Source organism: Crotalus tigris, unplaced genomic scaffold, assembly GCF_016545835.1.
Source record: "Crotalus tigris isolate CLP2741 ecotype Arizona unplaced genomic scaffold, ASM1654583v1 scf7180000017999.2816498, whole genome shotgun sequence".
Lineage (NCBI taxonomy): Eukaryota > Metazoa > Chordata > Lepidosauria > Squamata > Viperidae > Crotalus > Crotalus tigris.
Window position 1 is genome coordinate 2284209 of NW_024096765.1, and position 27515 is coordinate 2311723.

General features: G+C 41.4%; 1 protein-coding gene across 1 annotated transcript in view; it reads right to left on the bottom strand.

Moving 5' to 3' along the window:
- CDH4 (cadherin 4) overlaps positions 1-26815 on the bottom strand; it is a 929395-nt gene extending 902580 nt beyond the window's left edge. Inside the window, exons 1-2 of the mRNA XM_039346507.1 lie at positions 25576-26815; positions 20124-20235 (exon numbers count right to left, since the gene is read on the bottom strand). Coding sequence (XP_039202441.1) covers positions 20124-20235; positions 25576-25635 — 172 coding nt within the window. The 5' untranslated portion in view covers positions 25636-26815. The remainder of the gene's footprint in view (positions 1-20123; positions 20236-25575) is intronic.
- Positions 26816-27515: the final 700 nt, after the last annotated feature.

A 27515-nucleotide genomic window follows, 5' to 3' on the forward strand; every position in this document is an offset into this window, starting at 1 on the left:
ATTATTGTGCGAATATGATTCTTGCCGCTGTTATCACATATAAAATCAAATATATACTTTATCAATCTTTTCTGGCATTATACCTAATAAAAAAAGTTCAGGTTTAAAATCTACATGTTTTCCCAACATCTTTTCTAGCCAAGTATGTATTTTTGTCCAATACCTCTTTGCTTTAACACATGTCCACCATACACGATAATAAGTACCTGACTTATGTTTACATTTCCAATATCTATCTGAGGTCGCATTTTGCTCAGGGGAAATAGGCCCCCTCCAGGTCTTCCCTCAAACAGGAGCCCTGCCTTAGCTGATTAGCACAAACTTGGAAGGCTCTCACCACAAAGAGCAGGAGTGCATGGGACAGTTTTTTTTTTTTTTTAAATGCATCCTTGCTCCCACATCTTTTCACTTCATCATGTCCTTTCATAATTCATCTCCAATTCATTGTTGCAAATAAGAACTGAAGTCTGATACTCCTAACAGCCAGCCCGTGATGCAGTAGACCAGGGGTAGGCAACCTTGGCTCTTTTATGACTCGTGGTTGCAGTCCACGAGTCATAAAAGAGCCAAGGTTGCCTATCCCTGGAGTAGACCTTTTGAACTAAATATCACCAAGTGTATTTCAAGGAGAGCCTAAGTTAGTGAAGATATGGTGTCATAAATTCAACCAATCATTCAGAATAGAGCTGGAAGGGACCTTGGAGGTCTTCTAGTCTAACCCTCTGCTCAAACCTATACTATTTCATATAGGTGCATAGCTAATTCCTAACTTCGCACAGTCCTTTGTTTTTCCTGCAAAGTTTGTTCTATTTTTATTTGTGAGATTATAATGGTAGGGAGCAGCAGCACATATGCATGGTGCAGACAAAGCGAAGAATAATCTGATGTGATCATCAACTTAATAAAGCATTTTACTGATTTATTTCTACGCCATCCATCTCACCTAAGTGATTCTGAGCAATTTAGGGTAAAAACATAAAAAAGTATAAAAGCATATATTAACTTTAAATTGACATGTCAATTTTTAATGTCAATTTTAACTATCCTTGCCTCTATTTTAAATATTGTACTTAGTTTTTGTTTCTAACGTTTTATTTGTACCCCACCCAGAGTCCCTCTCTGTGAGGGACATGAACAGTTCCCTCACAAATAAATAAGCATAGCAATAAAACAAGAGCAAAATTAAATTTAAGCTATTAAAAAGGTGAAGGGAGCATTCTGACATCACCAGATATCCCCAGGTCATGTATGAGGGTTGCATTTTTGAGTTTCCACGAAAGAAAAATATAAACAAGTGTTCCTCATTCCTGGTAGGCTAAAATTTGGTTGATTGAGAAGCTGTGTCTGCATTTTTTTTGCTAAAGCAAAAATGTGTGTAGCAACACAGTATTTCAGCAGAGAGAAGTGTGGGCCTTACTCAGAAGGCAAACATTAAAACGTTATATTCCAATACTTGGCCTGCATGCTTATCCTTGTCATTCTCTCCTTTCTCCCCACATGAACTGTGATATTGCCTTAGCTAATTAAGCTGGAATGTTAAAACCAGACTTCTGCAGAGCAAGGACCCAGCTAGCCTGGATGGGTCATCAGACTCCCAACAAGACACAAAGGGCATCCTAGAATGAACAGCATTAATTGAGACAAAGCTAAAACAAATAAAATTCATTATTTAGTAGACAGAAGAATGGCTTAGAGATCTTTAAACAAAATACCAGCAAGGAAGAAAAAAAAAAACAATTTGCATATGTCAAGAGACTTCCACTAAGGCTTTCTATTCACTTAGGTTTTTCTCCTCACAAAAACAGAACCTACATTCTTTGCTGGAGATAATAGGAATCAAAGTCCAACACTTCTGAAGGTCCACTCAACGTGGGGCAGATATTTTAAGTTTAAATGGCACCAGGATGTTTGTCCCAAAGGTACTTTTTCAAGAGGCAACTGGACTTTCTTTGTTTTTCCTTGAAGTTGTTTTGCTTCTCAACAAGAAATTTCAGTTTTTCCAAAGCAAAATTTCTTCAAGGAAAAACAAAGAAAGTTGGGTTACCTCTTGAAGAAGCACCTTTGGGACAATCATGACCAGGATGACTGAGAATCTCCATGGACACCAGGATGTTTCAAACATGAACAATGTTTCATGGAACAATTAGTATACAATTAGTCCTTGGCTTATGACCAGTTGCTTAATGTAGCTTTTGAAGCTACAATGGACCATGAAAAAGCTATTTATGACCTAGAACAGTGATGGCGAACCTTTTAGAGACCCAGTGCCCAAACTGCAATCCAAAACCCACTTATTTATCACTGGGTGCCAGGTGGGCGTGGCCGCAGTGGTCATGGCAGACAGTGTGGCGGGGGCCAGTCCCTCACCATCTCCGGGGCACGGCTCACATGCCCACAGAAAGGGCTCTGAGTGCCGCCTCTGCCATGCGTGTCATAGGTTCGCCACCACTGACTTAGAACTCAAGTTCTGATGTCATACAATTGTATTTTGAGTGCTCAGAAACCAGCTCACATTTACATACATTTTTTTTTTCCAGATCTCCTTTAAAGAGTCAACTACTGTAGCAAACAAACAGAGAGAGAAGGGTAAGTGGGCAGGCAGGATAAAGTAGGCTTGGCAGAAGATGCAATTGCCACAGAATAAATTTCTGTGGCCTTTACCAGATGGTTTAACCTTTTGAAAAGAAAAAAAAAAGAGGGGGAAAAAAGCAATGAAACACTGGTGACATGTTTAACTTAATCCTAAGAGCTCTTCCATACATTGCAAGGAACAAAAGCACATGAACACTGTATGAGTCATTCTACAAGCAGAATGACTCCAGTCCAAGATGTTTCAGCATGAAACCATGGAAATGGAAAAACCTCCTAACTGGACAGTGGAAGAGATCTAATCTTGAAAGAGACTTAAAATGATGCAATCAATTTCTAGATGCTTGGTTACAGCTGCTGATCCTCCAACTCTTTTTTAAAAAATATACTTTATTAAATTTCTACACCCACCCCCAATTAACCAAAAATAAGAAGGAAAAAATAGAGGGTAAGATGCAAAAGAATAAAGCAGAACAAAAAGAAATAAAAATAATAACTTCCAATTTTCTTTAATACAATTACAAATGCAAAATACATTAACCTTTTGATTTAAAATTCAGTAATATAGTATTTTTATAATCATAAACATTTCTAACTGTCAAGTCCCAAAATAGATATAGCATTTCTTTTTGGGGGGACTAACAAAAAACCCTAAGTAGTGTCCACATAGAAACAAAGCTAAACTAGCTTTGTTTTTTTTTTTTTAATCAAGGTAGTTAATTTTGCCATGTCAGCCAGTTCCATTAACTTCAACATCCATTCTTCCATTGTGGTAATCTATAAGTCTTTCCGGCTTGGTGCATACAAAAGTCTCACTGAACTTATACATAAACAAAGGGTCATTTTTTTTTACTGTTTATCCCTTAAACTAGGGGTCCCCAACCTGTGGGCTGTGGCCTCCGGGCCATGGGACAGGCTGGACAGTGCGCACATGGGCATGCACACACATCCACATGCTCTAGCGCCACACCTGTTGGCACGAAAACGGGATGCCACACCGTGGGGTGCAAAAATGGGCTGCTGCTATGCCCTGGGGCGCAAAAATGGGACACCGCCACACTGCAGGCCGCAAAAATAGATGCCACCACACCGTGGGGCATGCAAACTGGGTGCTGTGCCACGCAAGAATGGGGCAGGACGAGTATCACACAAATGATAGCCCCGCCCTGTTTGTGTCACATGCATGCTCACGGCCCCGTGTGTGCACGCGCATGTGTAAAATGCTTCTCCCCCTCCCTTTTCCTCCAGTCTGCCAACCAAGAAAGGTTGGTGACCTCTGCTTTAAACCTAAAAGAAAAACTTGTACAATTGTTTCAAAAATCTTCTGAATTAAAGCATATTTATTTTAGTGTATGGCATATCATAAATGGACTAGCAATATATATGAACATTTTACCTAGATTAGTAAACATAATAAAATATAAATGTTAAAAAGATCTATGTTCAAATACCAATGACTGGGCCATTTAAACATTGAAGGGCAGCATCATTTATATTAAAAAAAAAATCAGATACTGGACCAGTATATATCCTGTTTACAGCCGGTCATGATGTGATACAGTTTGACGTGGGACCCTGCAGTCTTACCGAGGGAAAAATACTACGTCCCATTTATATACAGAGTCACGGAAGACACTGTGTGAGGTACAAATCCCATTCAGGATTGTCTATGGTTAACGTGATAGTTCAAAGCCTGGCACTTTGTCATTTATATGTCTTCCTATGTCTCGGTGTTCAGCAACGCGTTTGGCTTTCCATTGGGTAAATTTATTGGGCAGATGTTGTGCAAGTGCCAGTGGGGGCTTCCTGGATTTTGAGTCTTCTGGCTGATGAAGGTCGACACGTACCGGTAGGAGTAAGTTGCTCATAATTTTTCTGTACTCTCACTAGTGCACCTTGCCTTTGTAAAGTTGGTGGTGCTAAATGGCTCAGAACAGGAACCCAGCAAGTTGAAGTAGTTTTAATACATCCGCTTATAATCCTCATAGTGTCATTGAGTCTGGCATCTAATTTACTAGTTTGGCAGCTGTTAAACCATATAGGGGAACAGTATTTTGTTGTGGAGTAGACCAACTCTAGTATTGAGAGTGGCAGCTGAAGCTCCCCATAATTTCTGGAGTATGTTGTTCCTAGTATTGATTTTAAAGCACGTTTAATTTATTCAATCCCAATAACTCTTAGCCTTGTTACATGTCCACCAAAGGTTTGACATGTGTCTTCAGAGTGATTATATTTCCAATGTATGTTTGAAACACCATTATACATCACTGACAATTTATCTGAGGTTAAATACCAACAATAGATCATCTTTTAGAAATTCTCTTTCAAATTATAGCTCCAAGTGAATTTCAGTCCCTCAACTCCGCATGTTCTTCCACTGATCTAGCATTATATACACTTTTGGCCCATTTAGTCATAACGTCTTTAACTTAATTGTCTTACATAGCCATTTGCAATGAAAGTCTATACATCTTTGCAACGACATGCTTTTCATTAGCACACAAATCCAATTCAAATTCACATGTTTTAAAACAAAATTCTTCTCCAATTTAAATCTTTCAAATAACTAAACATAAGCAAACCACTAACAAATACAAGCCTTCTTTTCTTCACTTGTTTTCAATTTAAAGTCTCCTTCAGAAAAAGTAAAGAAATCTACATAAGTCAGCCAAGCTTGTATGGCTATCATTGCCTTCTGTGGAAAGCTTCTTGGGGTGATAACCATAAAGGAATCTTGGAAGTCAGCTTATATCTATTCTAAACCTTTAATATAGCATGCCTAACAAAATGATTTTGAAGATTGCCACCAAAATCTCAAATCATATCCCTACAACTCCAAGAATTTCCAATTTTTCGAAGTCACACAGTCATTCATGCATCCAGTACAGCATGCCGCAAAATGCAGCTTTATATCAGGTCATTCTAACCTACCTGTCAGGTACAAAGAATAGGAACCAAGTTCCAGTTAAGATGTCTATGGAGAATCTCATCCATCCAGATCATGATTGTCCCAAAGGTGCTTTTTAAAAAGGCAACTGGACTGTGTTTCTCCTTGAAGACATCTCTCATCCAAGAAACTTCTACAATTCTGACTGAATAGTGGAGGATGGCAGGATTTATATTCCTTGCAGTCATCTGGTCGTTAGTACTCTTTCTGGCAGTCATTAAAGACATTTAGAGGTTTATCTGTGCCTCAGGTTCATCTGAATAGCCTCAGGCCCTCTAAATAATAGCAAATGTATGTGGAACCTTCTTAATGTGAAATCTTCTATGTTTACCACAGTCCTTTCCAGTTTCAAGAAGGTTCCACACCCATTTGTATTATTCAAATGACCCTGGGAGCACAGATAAACGTCCAAGTGGTATCAATATCTCACAGAAAGAGTTCTAACAACCAGATGACTTCAAGGAATCCTTCTATCCTCCACCATTCAGTTAGAACTGAAGAAGCTTCTTGGATGTGGAGCAAAAAGCCTTCAAAGAAAAACAAAGTCCAATTGCCTTTTGAAAAAGCACCCTTGGGGCTTCCAGTTAAAATGATTTATTGCTCATGCCTATGCACAAGAATCTTGTCAACTAATGGTCAGCACTAAATTGGCATTACGTAAGAGTCAACAAATTCAAGAGGGGTTGTTATGCTTAGATCATTGTGGGATCACAATCATGTGATCAAAATTGGGTACTTGATAACCAGCATGTATTTACAAACAGTTGCAACATCCTGGAGTCATGTGATTTTCCATTTGCAACCTTCCCTGGTGGCTTTCAATTAACCAAGTCAGATTTGCTTAGCAACCATGGCAAAAAAAGGTTGTAAAACTGGATGTGACTCACTTAACCACCTTACCTAGCAACTGAAATCCTGGTGTCAGTTGTGGTCATAACTCAAGCACTACCTTTTTAAGAGCTGTGGAAGAGCAGCAATTAGAATGCAGTATTCTACCCACACATCAAGATTTTGATCCTGACATGGCTCCAGGTTGACTCAGCCTTCCATCCTTTCAAGGTTGGTAAAACGAGCAGTTTGTTGGGGACAATAGGCTGACTCTGTAAAAACCGCTTTTGGGCACCAGAGACTGGTTCGTGGAGAAAGGTTTTTCCAAGGACCAGCGAGCACGTGGGTTTGTATGCTGCCTACATCCCACAGATGGGGCTTTGCTTGTTTGTGTGGACCAGTTGCTGGCATGCCGTGGACCACTACCGGTCCGGATTGGGGACCCCTGGGCTTAGAGAGTTCTGTAAAGCACTGTGGAGCAGTATACAATTCTAGGTGCTATTGCTATATGTAAGAAGTACAGCACCCCCCTCTCTTTGCTACCATCTGCTGGTCAATGATTATTTTATAGAAATAATTTGGATGGATCTGAAAGGATCCTTCATCTAAGGAATTCTCTCACAGCAAAACTAATTTATTGAACTCTGGTTCCAAACACATTTAGGCAGCAGCTGCCTCTGGCGTCCACAAATCCATGTAACCATTATCTTGCAGATGAACTCTTGGCTGCAATTAACATTTGACAGATTAGTAGGTTGAGAATCCTTGAAAATTAGGAAGAAAACTTCAATTGTTTGGATGGATAAAATCCCCACACTTACAAGCACCACCCTGGCACACATTCTATATGGAGACTAGAGATGGATTTCTTTGTGATTGTTGACATTCCTGTTTCAACCAGGGAAAACTATCGGTTATTGCAGTTGTGTGGACATTGACAGAGAAGAACCCCATTCTGGCTTCTCATTCACAATTTATGCTGATACAATTTCTTCCAATCTTGAGATGAGAAGAAGCATGAAAAAGCAGGTAAGTCAGGGGTCTTCAAATCTGGCTTTTATGACTTGTGGACTTCAACTCCCAGAATTCTTCAGCCAGCATGCCTGGCTGAGGAATTCTGGGAGTTGAAGTCCACAAGTCATAAAAGGACCAAGTTTGAAGACCCCTGTGATAAGTTATAGGGCGCTCCCAGACCAGAAGTTGTTTCATCTCAGTATCCCACAAGCAGCTTGCATTTTTATTCCTTCTGGCCTGTAGAATAGCTGATGCTGTCTGAGTTTGGTTGTTTGCTTGCAGACATTTCATTACCTGATTAAATTATACCAGGTGTGGAGTTTGCTTATATTTCTATACAGCAACTTTGCCTGACAGTATTGATGAAGATGTGGTTTTTGCTTGGTAGTTCCTTGATTAGGGCTGTGTTTTCTGCTTGACTGTTTGTCTGGTGTTCATCCCTGCTTATCTAGATCAGGGGTGCCAAACTGCCAGCCTGCGGGCTAGATGCATCACATGGAAGCCACACCCACCCCAGCTCCAGCAAGGGGAAAAAATAGAGCACGACACATCACATGACACAGCGAGTTTGCCATGCCTGATCTAGATATTGGTTGCTGAAGAGATAAAGCAGCAGGAACAAACAGATCTCTTCCGTTTTACTATGTACCAGAATAGGCAAAGTCATCTACCAATTTACTGGATCCACGTGTTTTTAATTAAGATTTATTTATTTATTTTTACAAAAAATACTAAATGGCAAGGAGTAACTTTTTGTTAGATGGGCAGCTGTATAATTCTGGCAAACAAATAATCTAGCAAAGCAAAGTGCAAAAGCCTGGCCTTAATCTTTCCATTCAAAACTGCCTCCGGGGCCTGCAGAAGACACCTTGATAATCCTGGGTTATAGGATTATATACCAACCCATTCTCAGGGTAATTATTTCATGAATTTTCACATGATGTGCTCTCAAAATTCAAAAATCTTTTCAAAAAATGGCATGAATAAATAATGAAATAGTGAAACCCAAAGCTCTTAATTTTTTTTTACTCTAAAATCCTACAAAATTTGAATAATCTCAAATCCCATCACTGAAATCCACTTTTTGTGTCTATCTGCCTGATCAGGTTCAATGGTTCACAACAGAGTCCACACACCACTGAATCACACCCTGCTTTCAAACATACCTCTCCTTGCATTACAAGTGGGCAGGCCCCTCATCCCTAACTACATGCTATCCTCTACTTGTCACCGTTCATTTAGTGACCGTTCAAAGTTACAAGAGCACTGAAGAAAATTGCAACCATTGTGGTAGCATCACGTGATCAAAATTCAGATGATCGGCAACTAGCATGTATTTAAGATGGCTGCAGTGTCCTGGGATCATGTGATCAGCTTTTGCAACCTTCTGATAAGCAAAGTCGATGGGGAAGCCAGATTCACTTAACCATGCTACTAACATAACGGCTGCAATGATTCACTCATCAACTGTGGCAAAAAGGTTGTAAAATGGGGCAAAACTCACTGGACCATTGTCTCGTTCAGCGACAGAAATCTGGAGCCCCATTGTGGTCCTAAGTTGAGGACTACCTGTAGTATGTTTCACATACATCTAAAACCTCTGGAGGCCAGGCAATTGTGGAAAGATTCTTTTGAAACATCTGGTGTGCCTTTGCTGGCTGAGGAATTCTGGGAGTTGAAGTCCACAAGTCTTAAAAGGTACCAAGGTTGATGACCCCTGTGCTTAAGCAACTTTAAAAACTTCAACTAGGAAAGCAATGAAAATTTTGGTTTAAAAAAAAAAAAAAGCAAAGAGCTGGAAAGCTCTTGTGTGCTGGCCACACAATCCAATTTCAACCTAGTAGCAATCCAGACAATCCTGAAGATGAGATTGGGAGAAGTGGCAGAGACACAAGCCAAGGTTTTCAAACAGTGAAAACGAAACAGAGGTTTGCATGCTCTACCAGCCAGTATACCATCTTCGCCTTTCAGTGCCTCACCTTTCCTTCTCATCCCCACCCCGTCTCCAGTCAGAACCACAAGGAACAGCTGCTTATCATGTTATTTAAAAGCACAAGAGGCAGGCACTCAGAAATTACAAGGATCTGGATACTAGAGGAAAATGAGGAGAAAAAAAAACCCCACCAGAAATAATTTCCTGCAGCTCATGGAACAATGAAGAGGATGATGCCCGCCGGCCTATTCTTAAACTTGCAAGCATTCCTCTGGGGAAAAAAAAAATCTTATTTATTCTTGTTCTCTCCTTCCCCAGAAATTCTACTGTAACAACTCTTGTCCCTCTGTCACTAGCAGGGCAGTTGGCCACCCATGCCTTGGATCACAAATATTGCCTTGACCACCACAAAGAAGAACACAGCAAGAGTTTCCATTCACTGCAGTCTCTCTAGCCTGCTATTTTCCTCCCTGGTGCCACCCCCTCCATTGCCTGCAGCTAGCTGTTCTCACCAGTTTAAGTCAACATTAATAATTAAACAAAGCCAAGCAAGAGATAGTATGCATTAATTGTTCTCTGCTACAATACAAAAACCCAATCTTCTCCCTCCAAGTCTCTTTAATCTTAGCCGGTCTGATATATTATGCACCGGTGATCACAATTCTAAGTTTATTGTGGAAAAGGAAAGGGAAAAGGAAAGGGCACAAACAACTCCTAATAACAAAGTCAAGGCAATAACGGTAAGACTGTATCGATAGAAGCAACTCACCAGCTCTACAAATCAGTTCACTTAAATATGCTCACATTAAACTGTGGCCCGTAGAATGGTGCATAATAGGCTGGATTTGCTACCCTATTGGGGGAAACTATTTTAAGGCTAATTAGCATGAAATTTGGGGAAATGCAAACACTATTTTTTTTATTGAGACATAAAGCAAAATGCCGCGGCATTTCTTCCATCCATTTATCATAAACAAGTTAATTACTGTGTAACAAATGGGCGCCCGCCGGATTTCCAACGTTTGGAGGATGCTAGAGAGCTGAGTCAGGCAGACACGATGAACCACAAAGTAATGGTTAATAGCTTATGGTGTTGTTATAATAAAACAATGACTCTGTGAAACTTTTGTTGTCAAATTAAGACTAAGCCATTTCCATTGGAATAACTCAATTATAAAGTGCTCATTATCTGTTTAACTCAATTCCAACCAGGAAGAATGCTGGGAGCAGAGAAGAGAGAAAGCAACAAAGGTGTTTATTCCAACCGAAGCATTTAGGCTTGCCTCGAGTCTTAAGGTGTAACACACAGCTAAACATTGAGGTGCCAATATTATGAGATGCCAATATAATTAAGCTTACACACAAACAATTGCCATCACTGATGCCTATGCTTAAAAAGTGAAGTTAACAATAGGTCACATTTGGCCTGTTTAGTAAAACCACAGTGCTAAAATGGCAGTTTGGAGGTTTTCCATAGAATGCAAAAGCCATTTCACAGGGAAAATCAAAATTACTTTGTAAGTATAATGGAACATCCCTTAGGAGAGCATTGATTAAGTCCTTGGGACAGCATTAGCCTCATAATCCAAAGAGCACAACCTATTTGGGAAATCTACTTTCCCCCTGGTGCATGCAAGGCACTAATGACAATATCATAAGGATTCTGCTTATATTTCATTTTTCTTCTTCAAGTCACGGGTCAGCAACACAATGCCCACGGTATTTCTGGAGGGCATCCTCAGGAAATCAACATTAAATTTTAAGAAGCAAAGAACTGAAGCTCCTGCAAAACTGCCAACTCCTACAAAAGCACAGGAGTAAAATCAGCAAGACCTTGCAAGGTGTTTTTTTTTCTTTTTTAAATTCAGGCCCACCCATGTCATCACTCAAAGTTGGGCTTCAAAGTCCCAGAAAGTTCACCTGGCTAGGAAATTTTAGGAGATAATGCAAACAACAAAACTGGAGAAGATTCAGATTGGGGAAAGAAACATACAGCGCTGAATAAATTTCTTTCAGTTTGATGCTATTTCCTTTGGAGCTGGTGATTCTTGAGAACTGTCAGATCAAGGTCTTTTTATAATGACTCCAGCATGCCAAAGACTCCTTTTCCGTTTATTAAAAATTACAATTAAATTACAATTAAAAATTAATAAAAACATTAAGGGGAAAAAAGTGAAAAGAAAAAAAACACACACACATAAAATGTCAAGGGCTGGGGAAATCAGAAGATTCAAGCAGTTCAAAGGAGTATAAAGATTTATTGAAAGCTTAAGTGTTCTACAAGAATTTGATCAACTGGCCCTTAAGGGAAATAAGCAGGAGATAAGAGAGGCATTCAAGGTGGGTTGGATTTAGATCTCTTGTGGGCATGGAGGGACTTGACATATTTGCCCCCTCCCTCAGGCTCAGCCTGGTTATCCCCTACAATATTGCAAAGAAAAAAATAAATTACTTCCCCCTTCATCACAAGTATAAATAGTTTTAGTAATTTACCATTTACTCATAAGATACAACCAATGATCTCTTAGTTCTATATCTCATCTATTATCTATAAACAAATCCTTAAAAACTCCTTAATCACTTTTAGTCAGCAAATTCCATTAAGGGTTACCAGAGATGACAATAAAGTTTAACTTTGATCAAATAAGCCCACTGTATATTCCTTCCTTTTACATTTAACCATCATGAGCTTTAATCCCTTCAAATAACATTGTAGAACTTTTTATTCTTTTCATTTTTTTTTTCCCCTTGTCCCTTCCCACAAAATTATTCGTGGATCGTTTTGTAACTGAAGGCTGGATTGTGAGACATCCTGCATGCCGATGCCAGATGCTCTGCCATCAAACGGTAATCCTTTTCACACATCAGTGCCATATGCTTGCAGAAATATTGGGCACTAAAGCTTCCAGTGTAATGTACCACTAGAGGAGGAAAAAAAACAATTTAGAGATGCCTTGAAAGCTTTGCTATTAAAGCATCATAAAAAAAACTAAAACTGCAGGTGAATGACTAATAAAAGTGACCCCATGTAGCCTTCAAGCCTACAGTTTAAGACAAAGACAAAAGACTTTTATCCTCCAGAAACTGAAAATGCAGATCTCCCCGATTTGAACTGTCAATGCAGACAGAGAAGATGGAGTTAAAATTCTACAAGTTGAGAAGACAAAGGTTTATTTCATCAATGCTATAGAGCACTGCATGCCAAAACCAGACACGAAGAGAGTTTTCCCCCATTCCATCACTCTGCTAAATACATAATTTCCACAGTAATGTCTTAAGACTAAGGATATGTAATCATGTAGTAGGATTGAATTACTGTTATCCTTCTTACCTTTCCTATTATGTACTCCTATTGGTGTCTTATGACTATCACCTTGTTGGCTATGTATTATGATTTATCATGCTGTTGCTTGTATGTAATTGTGTGTCCAATCATACTTAGCCAATAAAGAATCTATTCTATATTCTATTCTATTCTATTCTATTCTATTCTACTGGTTTAGAAAAACAAAGGCAACTTCTAACTTAGCCTTCCTCCTTTCATATGTAATTAAAAATAAGTTCAGTTTGCCTGAAGCTGGACACCACAAACCACAATTAATTGAAGTAAAAATATCCCGTTCTCCTCCTGGTGGCTGTAATGGAAACAAAGAAAGAGCATGCAATTTGGATGCCTGTGTGTTCAATTGTAAATCATGATGTACCAAACTTTGTACAGATGGAAAGAAAAGTGGCAACAGTTTTCTATCTCAGACATACCAAATGTTGGGAAATAAAAATAAATGATATCTTGGAGAATTGTCAATCCCTCATTACAGTATATTCAAGCATAAACTAAACAGGAAAATGAAGCACCCGAGTTGAAATAGCAGATTTCTCCCAGACAGCATACAAATTAATTAGAGCAGCATGTCTTTTTGCTTACAAACTTCAAAAGGTGCAAAATACGATTTCCCAGCGATTGGCAAACAAAACAGCTACAATTATTTTAAAATTACTTGAGCTTCCACTGATAAAACATCAGTTGTCACCTGCCACGACTTCTGCAAGGTGTCACACAAATAAACAAGGATTGTCCAGTCCAGTCTTATGACCTTGGACCCAAAATGGGAGCAATCCCAAGGGATGTGATTAATTTCAACAGACCTTGTCAAAACATTCTGCTTATTTTGAGTATAACTCAATGCTATCTCTCTATTGTGAACTACAATTCCTATGAACTCAGTCAGCATAGTCAATAGTTGAATATTGTAGAACATATAATCCAAATACATAGAAGCTGAAAGACCAAGTTAGGGACATATTATCATGGAGAAAATGCAACTATGGGGTCATTTAAGAGTTGATACTGACACTAATTATAATGTTGACTGAAATCTACTTCTTCACTTATTATATTTTTTTCCTGCCTTTGTTTTTATAAAATGGCAAAAATAAACTCATTTTCTTCACAACCTTGTTTTTGTATGAAACCTTGTTTTATGTTAACACGGATTGATGATTAGAAATAATAGTAGATAATGGAAAAATTAATGTGGTAATAAACTAGGAATAAGAGTTTATTGTAAAGTTATAATTATACCTATTGTAAAAGAAAGTCAGAAGTCATTTTTTTTTCTTTTCGCACTTTTTCATTCTTTACTCTTTTTCTCTCATTTGCCTCCAACTTAATTATTGGTTCTTGTCAGTTTTTATGTCTTTATTTTAAAATCTAATAGTTATTTTCTTTAAAAAAAAGTTGACCTTGACTTGCTGGCACATAATCAAGACAGAAGGTACTATGCTATTTAAATATCTGCCTTACAACTTATGTGAGATTTTGGGGAAAAAAAGTAATCTAAATTGGAAATATGTGTGTAAATGAGCCATAGACATACATACAAGAGAAATTTACCCACTTTGTTTTTTTTTTTTAAAGTCTCCTTTGAAAACCATCTATTGTTGGGAGAGAAGCCAGAGGTGGCCATGACATTTTCAATGGAATTTAAGCATTCATAAAACGTTCCTTCACAGCATGAGTTGTTCATCAATGTTTTCTGTGACCTTCCAACAAATGTTACCAAACTCCTAGCATCCTTTACCATCAACCAAGGTAACTACAAGGATGGAAAGGTATAGTTCAATATCATTTGAATTATACCTGTTGCATCAGTCCACTCACCCATCCAATAGAGGTAGACCAGGGGTAGGCAACCTGGCTCTTTTATGACTCGTGGACTTCAACTCTCAGAATTCCTGAGACAGCATAGCTGAAGTCCACGAGTCATGAAAGAGCCAAGGTTGCCTACCCGAGCTAGACCTTGACTTGCCACAATTGGCACCTTCATTTCCATAAGTTGATGTGGTTGTAAGTCATCATGTGATCAGATCCAATTTTACGATCATGTTTACTGCAGTCATTAACTGAAGCACAGGGTTAAGTTAATTACAGTCATTAAATGAATCCAGCTTCCTTAATTGATTTTGCTTTTTGGAAGCCAACTTGGAAGGTTGCAAATCACAATTCTGTGGAAGAGACATTGTAACTGTCATAAATGCAAGCCAGTTGCCAATTCTGATCCTGTCACCATGTGGATGATGCAATGATCATAACTTCTAGGACATTTTGTAAGTCACTTTTTCTGAGGCCATCATAACTTTAAACAACTGCTAAACCAATAGTCATGTGTCAAGGACTATCTGTAACATATTCTGATTGGTTTGTGCCTAGTTGTTCTGAAATGAAAGTCATGGTTACTGCTCAAAAGCAGTTCAATGTTTTGGGGGACTAGATGCAAATAATATTTTGCAGAAAGAAAGTTGAGGAACAAATCACATATATGGGAGGGGTGCTTTAAAAAGGGCCTTTGACAATCTTGTTTTAGTGATTATAGGGTTTATTCCAGGGGTCTCCAAAATTGACAACTTTACAACTTGTGGACTTCAACTTCCAGAATTCCAGCATGGGTAGAATCCCAGCATGGAATTCTGGGAGTTGAAGTGTACAGATCTCAAAGTTGCCAAGATTGGACACCTCTGGTTTACACTACTGTTTTCATCCATTCTCCTTTAAAAATGGCAACAAACACACCCAACCAAAAACAGCAACAAGCCTTTAGTTTGTGGTGCACATAGTCCAAAAACCGGTCCAAAAAAAAAAACATTTAAGGGTCATTTATTGTAGAGGCTCCTCTCCTTCCCAGTATCATTTAAAAGATTACAAATCTCTCACTTACTGTTTATCTATCATGTGGATTTCAAAAGTGCAAGGAGGTGACCTCCATGGAAAATGAAGTCCTGCCTGATAAGTCTATTGAGCCCATCAACTGTAGCCTTACCATCAATTTCTAATTTCTAAAGAGCATTTTGACCTGGAACAGAAAAATGCACAGCAGTGGAAAATGCATTTAGTGGAGTTACTTAGCCATCCTACTATTTAACAGTTGCAACCAGCTGACATTACAGTTTTCAAATGCTCTTTATCTTCACCTACGACTGCAACAGAATTTGGTACACCAGGCCCTCTGCTCCACCTCATCTCTGCAGCCAATGCAACATAGCACAAGCCTCTCATTGTCATAAATCCCCTTCCAGGAGACCAGACTAATTATATTAATGTCTCAAAAGATGAAACGTAAGGTAGGAAAAACACTGTCAATCAGGATGGGAAAACAGAGAAGTCATCAAGACCCAAACAAAAAGGAAATCCAAATACAGGTATTCCTTGAATTATGACCACAACCGAGCCCAAAATTTCTGTTGCTATGTGAGACAGTTGTTAAGTGAGCTTTGCCCCATTTTACGACCTTTCTTCCCGAGTTGTTAAGTGAATCACTGTAGTCATTAAGTTAGTAACACGGCTGTTAAAGTGAATCTGGCTTCCTCATTGACTTTGCTGGTCGGAAAGCTGTAAAAGACGATCACATGACCCCTGGGACACTGCAACTGTCCTAAGTACATGCCAGTTGCCAAGCATCTGAATTTTAATCATGTGACCATGGGATACTGCAATGGTTGTGTGAAAAACAATCATAGGTCATTTGTTTCAGTGCTGTTGTTAATACCTAACGGTCACTAAATGAACTGTTGTTAAGTCAAGGACTACCTGTACTGATAAACTAGAGTTATAGTATTTTCAGCAGAATAAAGCTACTTGCTAGGTTCTCTGCAGCAACAAAGAAACTGTGGGACGTAAGGAGTAGGAAGACTCCAATCAATAGCGCAGAGTCTATGAATATTCCACATGCAATCTTGCATACCCCACAGAAAGCAGCAACTAACAGGCTGGTCTAGAAGCAAACAGAGACCTTGGCATGTGCAGGAGACCCATTCATACCTCTTTACCTTATCCATTTGTTTAGAAAATTTATTAGATGAGCAATCTTGTCCTTTTGATGGGAAAAAAGTGAATACAAAAAATATCTGTAAAATGATGAAGAATAACAGACATCCCCATCCATCCATCCACTTCACGGACAAATGAAATAATCTACACTGAATTAATGGTTGATTTCTGGGGAGGACCCCTGCCTGAAACTTCAAAAATAATCTGCTATCATCCCCTTCCCCAAATAATATGGGTATTTAAGGCAGCTTCTTACTATCTTTTTTACAAATGGCTATCTTCACTGCATGTGGACAGATGGGCATTCAAGAACATCAATGAATTTGCAAGGATTGGATAATCACCAAGCCCTTTTAGAGAAGATACTGCAATTCAAAATTAATTTAGTAACTTTGGGATGCTGCTTATCATCCAAACTAAATAAAATTTTCTTTATCAGTTTCAAGACCCGCAAAGACAACCAAATAAGGTAAGAAAGGACTAAGGCTGGGGGACCCAAAGACACATTTAATAAAAGTCCATGGGGAACCAAAGTGTACCATCCAGGTGATAAAGACACCCTTGTCTTCTTCAGACACATTGAAGCAAAAACAAGATCACAACTCAATTTTGCAAATGCAAGGTGTGCTAATGACAGATCTTCCTGTAGGTCAGTGGATGATCTGAAGGTGATTAAGAGTTTGAACCAGAATGGACTTGCAGCTCACTTCAGTTCCCCATGCCCACAATTCATTACAGTACATATTTTTTCATCTAGGCATCACAAATTCTGCTGGATTTCAATTAAAGGATGTAACTTCCACAAGCCCAAAATCTTCTCTCACTTGCTCTACCATAAATATTATCTCCAACATTGGCATTCTCCACCTTCAGTCCAAAGAAACCAACCCTGAAGAAGTCCATTGTTCTGTTCCATCTAAGATTGAAGTTAATACACAATTTTAGATGACAGCAATTACTTCACAGATACTACTCATAACTTTTCCTCAATGTCTTCAGTGGTGTTAAATGTTTGTTTATGTATTCATGGCACCCTCCTGCTCCCAATCAACTCAATACTCCCTCATTAACAGCCCATTAGGATCTGATGGACTACATGGTGATGAATATTGTTACATCATTTCATTCATAGAATCCTTCTCAATTCTTTCGGTGGGGAAAAAAATGGGGGGAATCGGGAACCACCACCCACCCCTCACAAAATAAAAGAGGGAAGAAGACAACTACAGATAATAATCCTACAGAGAAAAATAAAATGGGGAGTATTTTTGGGCAAAGTGATGGGATAAAAACTCTTTAGAAAAACAGCAACCTTTCAATCCAAATGCTCTATGGGCATAAATAATAGTGATGAAACCTTAAACTGAAGAATATTTAGCAATACTATGTGCATAGAGACAGCTCAACTTGTGTGATACAACATTCCAATTGGAAAAACACTAAGATATCTACCTAAAAGCCCCTTATTTATTTGTGGAGTCATTGACCCAGGCGGTATCAGAAACTACCCAATCACCCAGAGTCAAACAACCAGCTGAGTTTTCTGGCTGGTATACATGAGAGCAAGTACAGCAGAAATGAATTAAGCTCAATTAAGCACAAGAGAAACTATCATGGTGGACAAATTCCTATTACTCTAGAGATGTAATAGAAGAAATAATGATAAAGCCGTCAAGAAATAAAATTATTAAACAGGGAAACAGTCCCTAGTTTTGCAAATTATAAAGGAAACTTTATAAGGATAGCCATTGCCAAGCTAAATGTTTCACAGCCTTGGTATAGATGTGCTGATCTGTACTCACTGAATGTGGCAGGTAAGAAAAACTAATCAGGGATCAATATATTCAAGACACCAAGTGTAATGAAAACAATATTCTAGCAACAGACGTATTGGAATCTGAGGGTCTTAGCACATATTCAGGAGCATTTCTGATAGGGAGTGATGTTATATCTACCTTATGACACCACTAGAGATGCAGCATCAAGTCACATCCATGTAAACGTCCTTCTGTACAGAGCATGATACACCCAGATAAAAATATCTGGGTGTAGTCGAGATGTAAAAATTAGTTTGTTTTTCATCATCTAGGTCCAAAACTCAGTTTAAACTCCAGTAAGGCTTTATCTGCCACAAATAACATACTGGGATAAGACCAGTGCTTCTCAACCTCAGCAACTTTAAGATGGCTGGACTTCAAATCCAAGAAATCCCCATCTGGAAGTGGAAATCCAACCAAATTTTCACATCAAGCTTCCTGAAGTCCAAAAAGACAAAGTCCACCCATATTAACACTGCTGAGGTTCAGAAACACTGGGAGAGACAAACCCATCAAATGCCTTAAGCCCCCAGTTAGGTTTGTATTACACTTGTTTTACATACAAACTGGGTTCCTCTTAATCCACTTTTAGTATCCTCTTTCTAGCAATATGCAAATACATAGCATCATTACACTGGTTGCCCTCAACCACAATGGCAAACACGTAACCTGTTCCAGATCATGTTGTGGGCCTTCAGTTTGCTATTTTGCACTCCAGTTACCATTTGATCCTTGCCAAATCAAGCTTTTTGTTGGCCGCCTCCTTACAAGGTCTGGATCCATGGGTTCCTATCTCCACCTCTTGCTTTTCCTCTAAGCAGACTTCACTTCCTCCCATGAGACCCTATTGTCAAAATCATCTGGACTCCCTCCCCTATAATTAGGTTGTAAAGGACAGATAAAATGGACCGGTTCACCATTCACAGTTCGGTTCACCATTCACAGTTCGCTCTAGAGTAAAGCAACGCCTACATTTCTTTGCCCCGTGCAAAGAAGCTGCTTAATTATTTTCATAACTTTAAAAAACAGACCTAGAGAGAACAGAAACAAATGATGCAAAGGTAAGTTAGTATTCCTGGGATTAAAAAAGCTGTTTTAAGTTCACAGCATCTCTCTGACACTCACACACCCCGAGATGCAAAAGAAAAAAAAAAGCAGTTATGATCCTACAATTATTGGTAAAGCTAATTGGTAGTTTCTTCCTGGCTGTTTTCATGTTGTCAGCAGGGCAGTGATGAAAACGAGCACACGTCTGTAGTCTTGTTTACCACATATCCAACAATAACGTCTGATTCAACAGGCATGGCAAAGAGGCAGTGATTTAAGGAACTCCGAATTCTTCCACGTAACGATGCATTGCATGCAGACAGAGGCAAGGGAAAAAAAATCCCAGCCAATAGAAATTTTTGGAGTTTTTCCCAACAAGAGACGAGGCAAAAAAAGTCACAACACAAGGAATGGCTACAATGGAAAATCTTTTGCTAGAGCCACACAATGCACTGCATTATTCCCCGAGCTACAAGCGTGCAAAAAATGCCCTCTGAACAATTAGCCAGCTTGGGATTCTTCCTCTTGTCTTGTTAGCTCCCACACCCCCCACACACCCCCCCCCCCGATAAAAAAGCTCCCATTTCCAAATTTGATCTTCCTGCTCCCAGTAAGTCTTCCTACCTTTGAGGAACTGCTGTCTTTCCGTGAGATTTGGAGAAACCAAGGCTGTGTAGTCATCTTCTGAGAATCCTGGTTTGCAAGTGGGCCTGACGGTAAGATCCCCATTGTGTGCCTAAAGAGATTAAGAGAAGAAAAAAAAAACTACCATGAATTGGACTGAATAAAAGAGGGAAAGAGGAGAGAAAGAGGGAGGCCGGGAGAGTTTTTTTGCAGCCAGCATGCAGGTGTCTGCAAACACTCAAGCTGGCACAACAGTAACAGGTTCATCACGTCGATAACATATTGCAAGCTAAGGAGCAAAAATCAAGCAACCCCAATAGGAATCCAACATATTATTTCCCAGAAGTCTGGATGCTGAAGATAAGTGGGGAAAAAATAATAAAAGATGGGGTGAGTCATGCAAGCTGAGCATCACAATACTTCTGTCCAGCAGCAGTAAAGGAACCCTAGTGGCTAGGATCAATACCAAATCAAGCCATGGTTAAGAAAATAGAGACTTCAGAATTGGAAAATCCATTTAATCACTCTGTTTGGCTCTATTTGCCCAACAGTAAAGATCACTGGAAGTTCAAGTTCAAGTTAAAGCTACAGCAAGATGCTGCTGGTTTGTATACCCAGACCACGCTTCCCTTAACCAATCAATGTAGAAATGCTGAGCAATCACCAACTGGTAGACAGAGAAAGAGAAAAACTGCCAACAAGCCAGCAGACCAGCCCTGGCTGATCTGCAAAGTGAAATCTAGGAAGGTTAAGAAAGCACCCTAGAGAAATGAAAATGACTTAGGCAGATCTTTCTCCTCCTTCCTGTCTGTGGAAAACAAAAATATTGGCTTATTGTTCTTCTATGCAAGGTTTAGGCCCAGGTGAACTAAATCAGGCCTCATGGAAAAAGTATTGAATCAAAGTCTGTGCTATGCTTAATTTTGCAGTTTGCAACTGTACTTTACTTAATATGATTTTGGTAAGCTTGCTGGTTTCAAATATACATAGAACATAAGGACTGGAACAGTAAGATATAGGAAAGTAACGGATGGATGTGGGTTCCAATGTACACGAGTATGTGGAAGTTATGTTCAGCAAAGGACCAGCAGAAAGTCTAAGATTGCTGACCATCTGTCCATAGTCTTAGAATGAGAAAGCATATAAGGTTGGGACTGGACCTGACTGACCATTGGCCTATAGCTGTCCTTATTGGAACTGTTACATCATTGGATGTCGTTACACCCAGTGCATGTTCCAAATTATTGCTGAAATAAACCTCTGAATCTTAAAGTAAGAAGTATTGCTTTGTGTTGCTATCGCTTGTTTTTTTCACTGGGTGAAAATGTCTTCCACGACATATCCTAACTGCAAAGCAGATCCATCTTCAGATGTAAGCTGGACAAAAAAGGCCAGATTTTCTCCCTGAGTCTTGAAGAGCTGAGTAAGAAAGAATCAATTCTGCTCATGCCTAGGCTTTCCAGACCCAGCAGCTCAATTTGACTCCAGCTAATGTCAGCTGAAGCTAAAATGCTTGTTTGCGGGTGACTTGTAAATAATAAAATTCCCACGGTAAGGAAGATACTAAGTTTTAGAGCAAGTAAGTGTCACTTTCATGCTGTCCCCCGGACCATTTGGAGATTTAGATAACGGCAATGGGTTCAAAGCAGCCCCAGATGATAAAACCACGGGACCTACACCCAGTAGAAATTTTAAACTACTTACCCACCTGCTTTACACAGCCCTTTACAAAGGGTCCTCCCTAAAGATCTAACAGCCAGGAAACCAAAGCAGATTCAGCCAAGCATGAATTTTAAATAATTATGAACAGAAGGAAAGCCACATAAAACCTAGATGTGTGTAAAAACCTAGATGTGAGTAAGAGAGTGAGAAAAGGAAGGAGTGAACACAAAGCTCATCTCCCAGACTGACAAGCTTACTAAGCAAAAAAGCAAGCCTATGTAATCTCTGCAAAAAATCACGCCTGGGGGAGAGAAGTGCCAGCTTCCATCTCAGGAAAGTAAACCTTCCTTGGAGCTCTCAAGTTTGCTAGTAAAGGAGGAGTTCAGTTTGGAAACACTTCTGGATTAAAATCCTTCAGGAGTCTAACTACTCAGTGATTATGGGGGACCTGGAGAAAGAGGATTACGTAAGTGGTGGGGTGCAATATAGTTTCAGAAACGTGCCCGTGTTTTCTTTGTATGCTCCCAATTTAAGCTCTCCAGGTTTCAGAATAAAAGAGCTCTAGTTGTCTTTTAAAAGGGGGGGGGGAGACAGACAGAAAAACAGCTGCATCCAGTTTCTGCACTCTGGCAACTCACTCCTGAAGGGTTATTCTTTCCACTGAGAAGAGTGGACAGCATCCTCCATCAGTTTAAAACAAAATCAAAATACACACTTGGGGGGGGGGGAAGTCAAGGCAATCTGGGCAGCAATAGACAAGCTCTGGAAATATAAATTTCAAACTTACAAAATGCAGAAAGACTAATGAGCAGTGAAGGTGATTCTCCTCCACTAGCCAGGTCACAGCTATGCATGATTCATACCGTTTTACAAGAACACACACTAAAACAGTGTTTCTCAACCTTAGCCACTTTACGACCCGTGGACCTTAACTCCCAGAATTCCCCAGCCAGCTCTGCTGTCTGGGAAATTCTGGGGGTTGAAGTCTACAGATCTTAAAATAGGTAAGGTTGAGAAACATTGTTGTAAGGCAGGGGAGTTAAACTGCCGGTCCGGGGGCTGCACCTACCCCAGCTCACATGACATTGCTTGACAGCTCTGCTGCAAAGCAATAGAAACTAGACGTAAATAAGCAAGGAAGTTACCTTACAATTCCTATTTTAGTAGAAGGGCCCTAATCACTTCAGAAAACAGTGTTAGCATAAAATGAGGTGCCCCCCATTGACAGTCCTTATCCCGGATCTACGATAGCTTTGCCTTGCTTTGTGAACTCATTAAAGCAAGGTGATTATTCTCCATTAGTTTAGCTGCTGTCCCCAACCCTTTATATGTCACCTTTCAGCAGAGAGAGACATCCACCAATCAGAGCCCTGAAGCTGGAATGAAGAGGGTGTAATTTCTAGATTCTGGAGAAGCTTCTCCAGCTTGGTTTGTCTATGTCTCCCATCCGTATTCCACTCAGAATCTCTCAAATTAAACAATGGGAGAAGAAGGTAGCTTATGCCAGGGTTATCCAATAAATCAAACCCTGCAGAATGGAAAAACTGAAGTAGATTGCAGTTTTAGAAGGGGAAGGATTGAACCTGACAAAGACAGGGAAACAAGCACCTAAGTACCACAAGCAGAGTCCAGGGTTTTTTTTTCCTCCCACATTGCAGCAAAGAGAAGCTGAGCTGCTGCCTCTTAAAGCAAAAGCACATTTCAGAATACTGTTAAAGCGGATTAGTGCAAACACGCCCTCCTGTCTTCTCCAAATAAGGTAGCAGAGTTTTTGCTCTCTGGTCTGCTTTATTGGAAGCAGGAGGCAAAGCTAGTGTCACAAGTGCAGAGAGCGAGTGTGGGAATAGATGATGGCTATAAAATGAACTCAACACAGCACCAAAGAGGGCAAAGGCCAGAAAGGGACCGTCCAGAGCAATGAGGAGGGGTATTTTTATAGCTTCTGACACCTCCAAAACACACTTGAATCATACCCACCCCAAAAGTCAGCTGACCTCACCTCCAAGCAAACATGACAAATCATTCCTAATTTTAACACACTTTGGAAACTATAGGAGAAACGCAGCACCTCAAGAAGGAAAAAAAATACTATTTAAAAATCAGCACATCCAATAACTTAAAGCTGTACATCCATGGGATGGAGATGAGGACAATGGGAAAGACAATGTGGAAAGGCTGCCCTGGTACATTACAGCCATACCCCAGACCACATCAAGAGACAGTTTGGGACAGACTTGCAAGCCAATTTCACCCAATTTCAAATATCACTAGCCAGAAAGATTTTTTTTTCTCCCTCCTATACATTGTCTTAGATGCTCAGATTCTCTCTCAAAAAGCAAATCCCTTCTAAAGAGGGTTTGATGAGTTAACACAGATGAGTAATGAGCTCCCTTAGCCAATACACACATCTTACATTCTGCTTTTAAAAGAGCAGCAAGGCTGCATTCACACAAAATATTTGACCAGTCTGGCAAGCCCTGGTAGATGTGTTTAGAGAGCATTCCCTAGCATGGTCTTTTTTTTTTTTTTGTAGCTTTGCCAGTGGGAAAACCCACCTGGCTTGAGTTACCGGTAGATTCCAGCTCAACTGCCTTGCTAAAGCCCAGACAAGGGTTAATTTACTAACCTAGTTTAGAATATTGTGTGAATGCAGCCAGGGGACAATCTCCCCCCCCTTCTGAGAACAAACAGAATCCTACATGGGTTTATGCAGAAAATCCAGTTCAGTTCACGGAGGCTCCCTGCCTGTTTAGAGATAATTTTAAAGAGAATGGAAAGGCTTTACGCTAACTCCTCCAAGCGCACAACTTCAATGCAAGCCAAAAGTCCTACTCTTTGTACCAGGCTGATTGACAAGGCTCAGCCTGGCACACGCAAGACACAGGTAGAAGTTCTGGGAGATCCCCGTGAAACTTTTGTTCTTTTTTTTTTTAACCAAAAAAAAAGGAAATTCAGAAAAGCTTCACCAAATGCATACTTTCTCTGGGCTCACCCGCCTTGGTCCCCCCAACAGGCACATCGGGATGGTCACACCAAAATCAACTCAGTTTGTCTCCTGCCGCCTTCCCTTCGCCCCTGCGCTGTTCTGCGTTCGCCCAAGCGAGGCATCCCCCACCCCAACACCCACCCCCACCCAGCAAAAACCCTTCCTCCGAAGGATTTCTGTCGGCCAAGCATCTGTGAATAGATGAGGGGGGGGGCGACGAGAAAGCTGTGTGAATGCATCTCAGCTAGAGAACACAAGCCAGCATTGTTGCAGACGCTCTGCAAAAGAGCCAGCGAGAACTTGGACGTGGGGTTGCGGGGGCGGCGGGGGGGGGGTGAGTGGCGAAGGTTTGACAAGGGCTCTCCCTCCCTCCCTGCCACCCCAGGCCGGCCGGCAGACAGACGTGAAGCCCCTACTGCACACGGCATCTATTGCGACGCGAGAGTGAACAAAGGGGAGGGGGCGAAAAGCAGGCATAAATCCCGGCTTCTCTTCCCCCCCTCCCCGCTTCCAAATCTCTCTTCCGCAGGCAGCAATCTCACGCAGGGACCCGATCCTTCCGGCAAAACCCGGCATCAGCCGAGCCCCCACGCCGGCACAGGGAGCGTCACGCCGGGTGCAGGAAAGGACTGGGGGGGGGGCGCAAAGCGGCGGAGCCACCGAGGAAGAGAACGAGGCGGGCTGCGGGTCCTTGGGCAGCCAGCCCGGCAGGAGTCCCTTCCTCCGGCGAGTGCTGGGCGTCCAAGGCTGGCCGCTCTTCTCCTCCTCCCCCTGCCCGCGGGCGCAGCTGCTGCTGCAACTTACCTTCGCCGAGCCCCAGCTGCAGAAGAGCAAGAGAAGTAGCATCCCCCAAGCGGTGGGCATCTCCGCCGGTCTCCGTGCCGGGCTCGGGCTGGTCTCCAACGCCGCCGACGCCTCCCCGCGAACTCAGCCCGGGCTGGGCAAGCCCTCGCGCCGCCAGCCGAGGATCCGCGCCCGCCCGGCCGCTCGCTTCGCCGACTGCCTTCGAAAGCGGGAACTCTGTGCTCGTCGCTGCTGCTGCTGCTGCTTCTTGCTTCTGTTTCGCCGCTGCCGAGCTTCGCCGGCTGCCTCTTTCCCCTCCCGTAATTCCTCGCAGCCGCTTTGAACTGCAGGTGAAGCGCTCTCGGTGCTGCTCCAGCGAAGCCCCGCCTCCCAAGCCCCGCCCATACGGCGCGGAAAGGCAGGCGGGCGGGAGGCCTTAAAGGGACCGCGGCCGGGACTGGCAAGCGCAGGAGAGCGGCAGGCTGGGAGAGACCCTGCCGTCCTCGGGGCCAGAAGCTCCGGCAAGTCAACTCCCGCGCGGCCGCTGCTCCCGAGTGGGGAAGCCTCGCCTGGGTTCAGAGATCCAGGCAAAACTCCTTTGCTCAGCTCCTCTCCGGTGGACTTAGGACACCACTTCGCTCCGTGGAGTTGTTCGTGCCGGCGGGAGCTTGCAGATGATGTTTGACTCCGCCAACTAGGTAACGCCGTGATGGGACCCTCCGCCACGTCGCTGACATTCGAGGCAAGGGAATTGGAATCACCCACCAGGTGCCCGGACTAGCAAGCGAAGGAAAGTGTTTCTCCCCCCCCCCCAACACACATACACACCGCAATTTTCCTGCCCGTGGAACTGGAATTCGTGTGAATCCGGTCTTCCGGAGAGGGCGCATAAATTGGTGGATGGGCTACTCGTACTCGTTTGCCAAGAGCTGACGGTTTTCAGAAAGACGCCTTTGAACCGCCGTAGGATTTGCTTTCAAGTAAAGGCGCGGGAAATGGGGTAGCCCGGCTGTGTAGTGGACCCTGCTAGCCTCGGATGTACGAGCAAAGAAAAAAACATTCAGACAAACCACTTCTGTTTTGTTATGGTATTGTTGCAAAGAAGACTGCCTAGGCCAGGGGTAGGCAACCTCGGCTCTTTTATGACTCAGGAATTCTGGGAGTTGGAAGTCCATGAGTCATAAAAGAGCCGAGGTTGCCTACCCCTGGCCTAGGATTAGTAGAGTGTAGTGGTGAAAGTGCAGGTGACTTTGGCCAGTCACCAGGAGACAATGAGTTCTAGTCCCTCCTTAAGCATGAAGGCCAGCTGGATGACTTTGGCCAATCACCAGCAGACAGTGAGTTCTAGTTCTGTCTTAAGCATGAAGGCCAGCTGGATGACTTTGGCCAATCACCAGGAGACCATGAGTTCTAGTCCCTCCTTAAGCATGAAGGCCAGCTGGATGACTTTGGCCAATCACCAGATGTTGAGTTCTAAAGATCATAGGCATACAAGTGGCTGGATGTGTGAGCTAGTCACTCTCTCAGCCCAACCCACTTCACAGGGATGTTGTGAGAAAAACAGGAGAAGGAAATATTGTGTTTACTGCATTTTATAAAAAAAAAACAAATTTAAAAAACTTCTGTATTATAGTAGTCAGCAAGAAGACTCTAGGGTGAGGATTATATAAGTTGACAGGAGTCAGCTCTGCTCAGGAGATATTCCTCTCAACAGAGTTTAGCATGATAGAGTCTAAGGGTTGACGGCTTATCTTGGAGGTCATCTAAACCAGCTTTTCAGTGCAGGGTTCCTCCATTAAATGTGCTTCAATAGGGCCCTCTGACCTCTGTTGAAAAATCTCCAGCCAGTGGCACCCATCAAGATAAAATCATTATGCTAAAGTGTTGCAATGGAAGCCTTATGCTTTTATAACGATAATAGTTGATCAGCATCGTGGGATTTTTACCCTCCCAAATTCCCA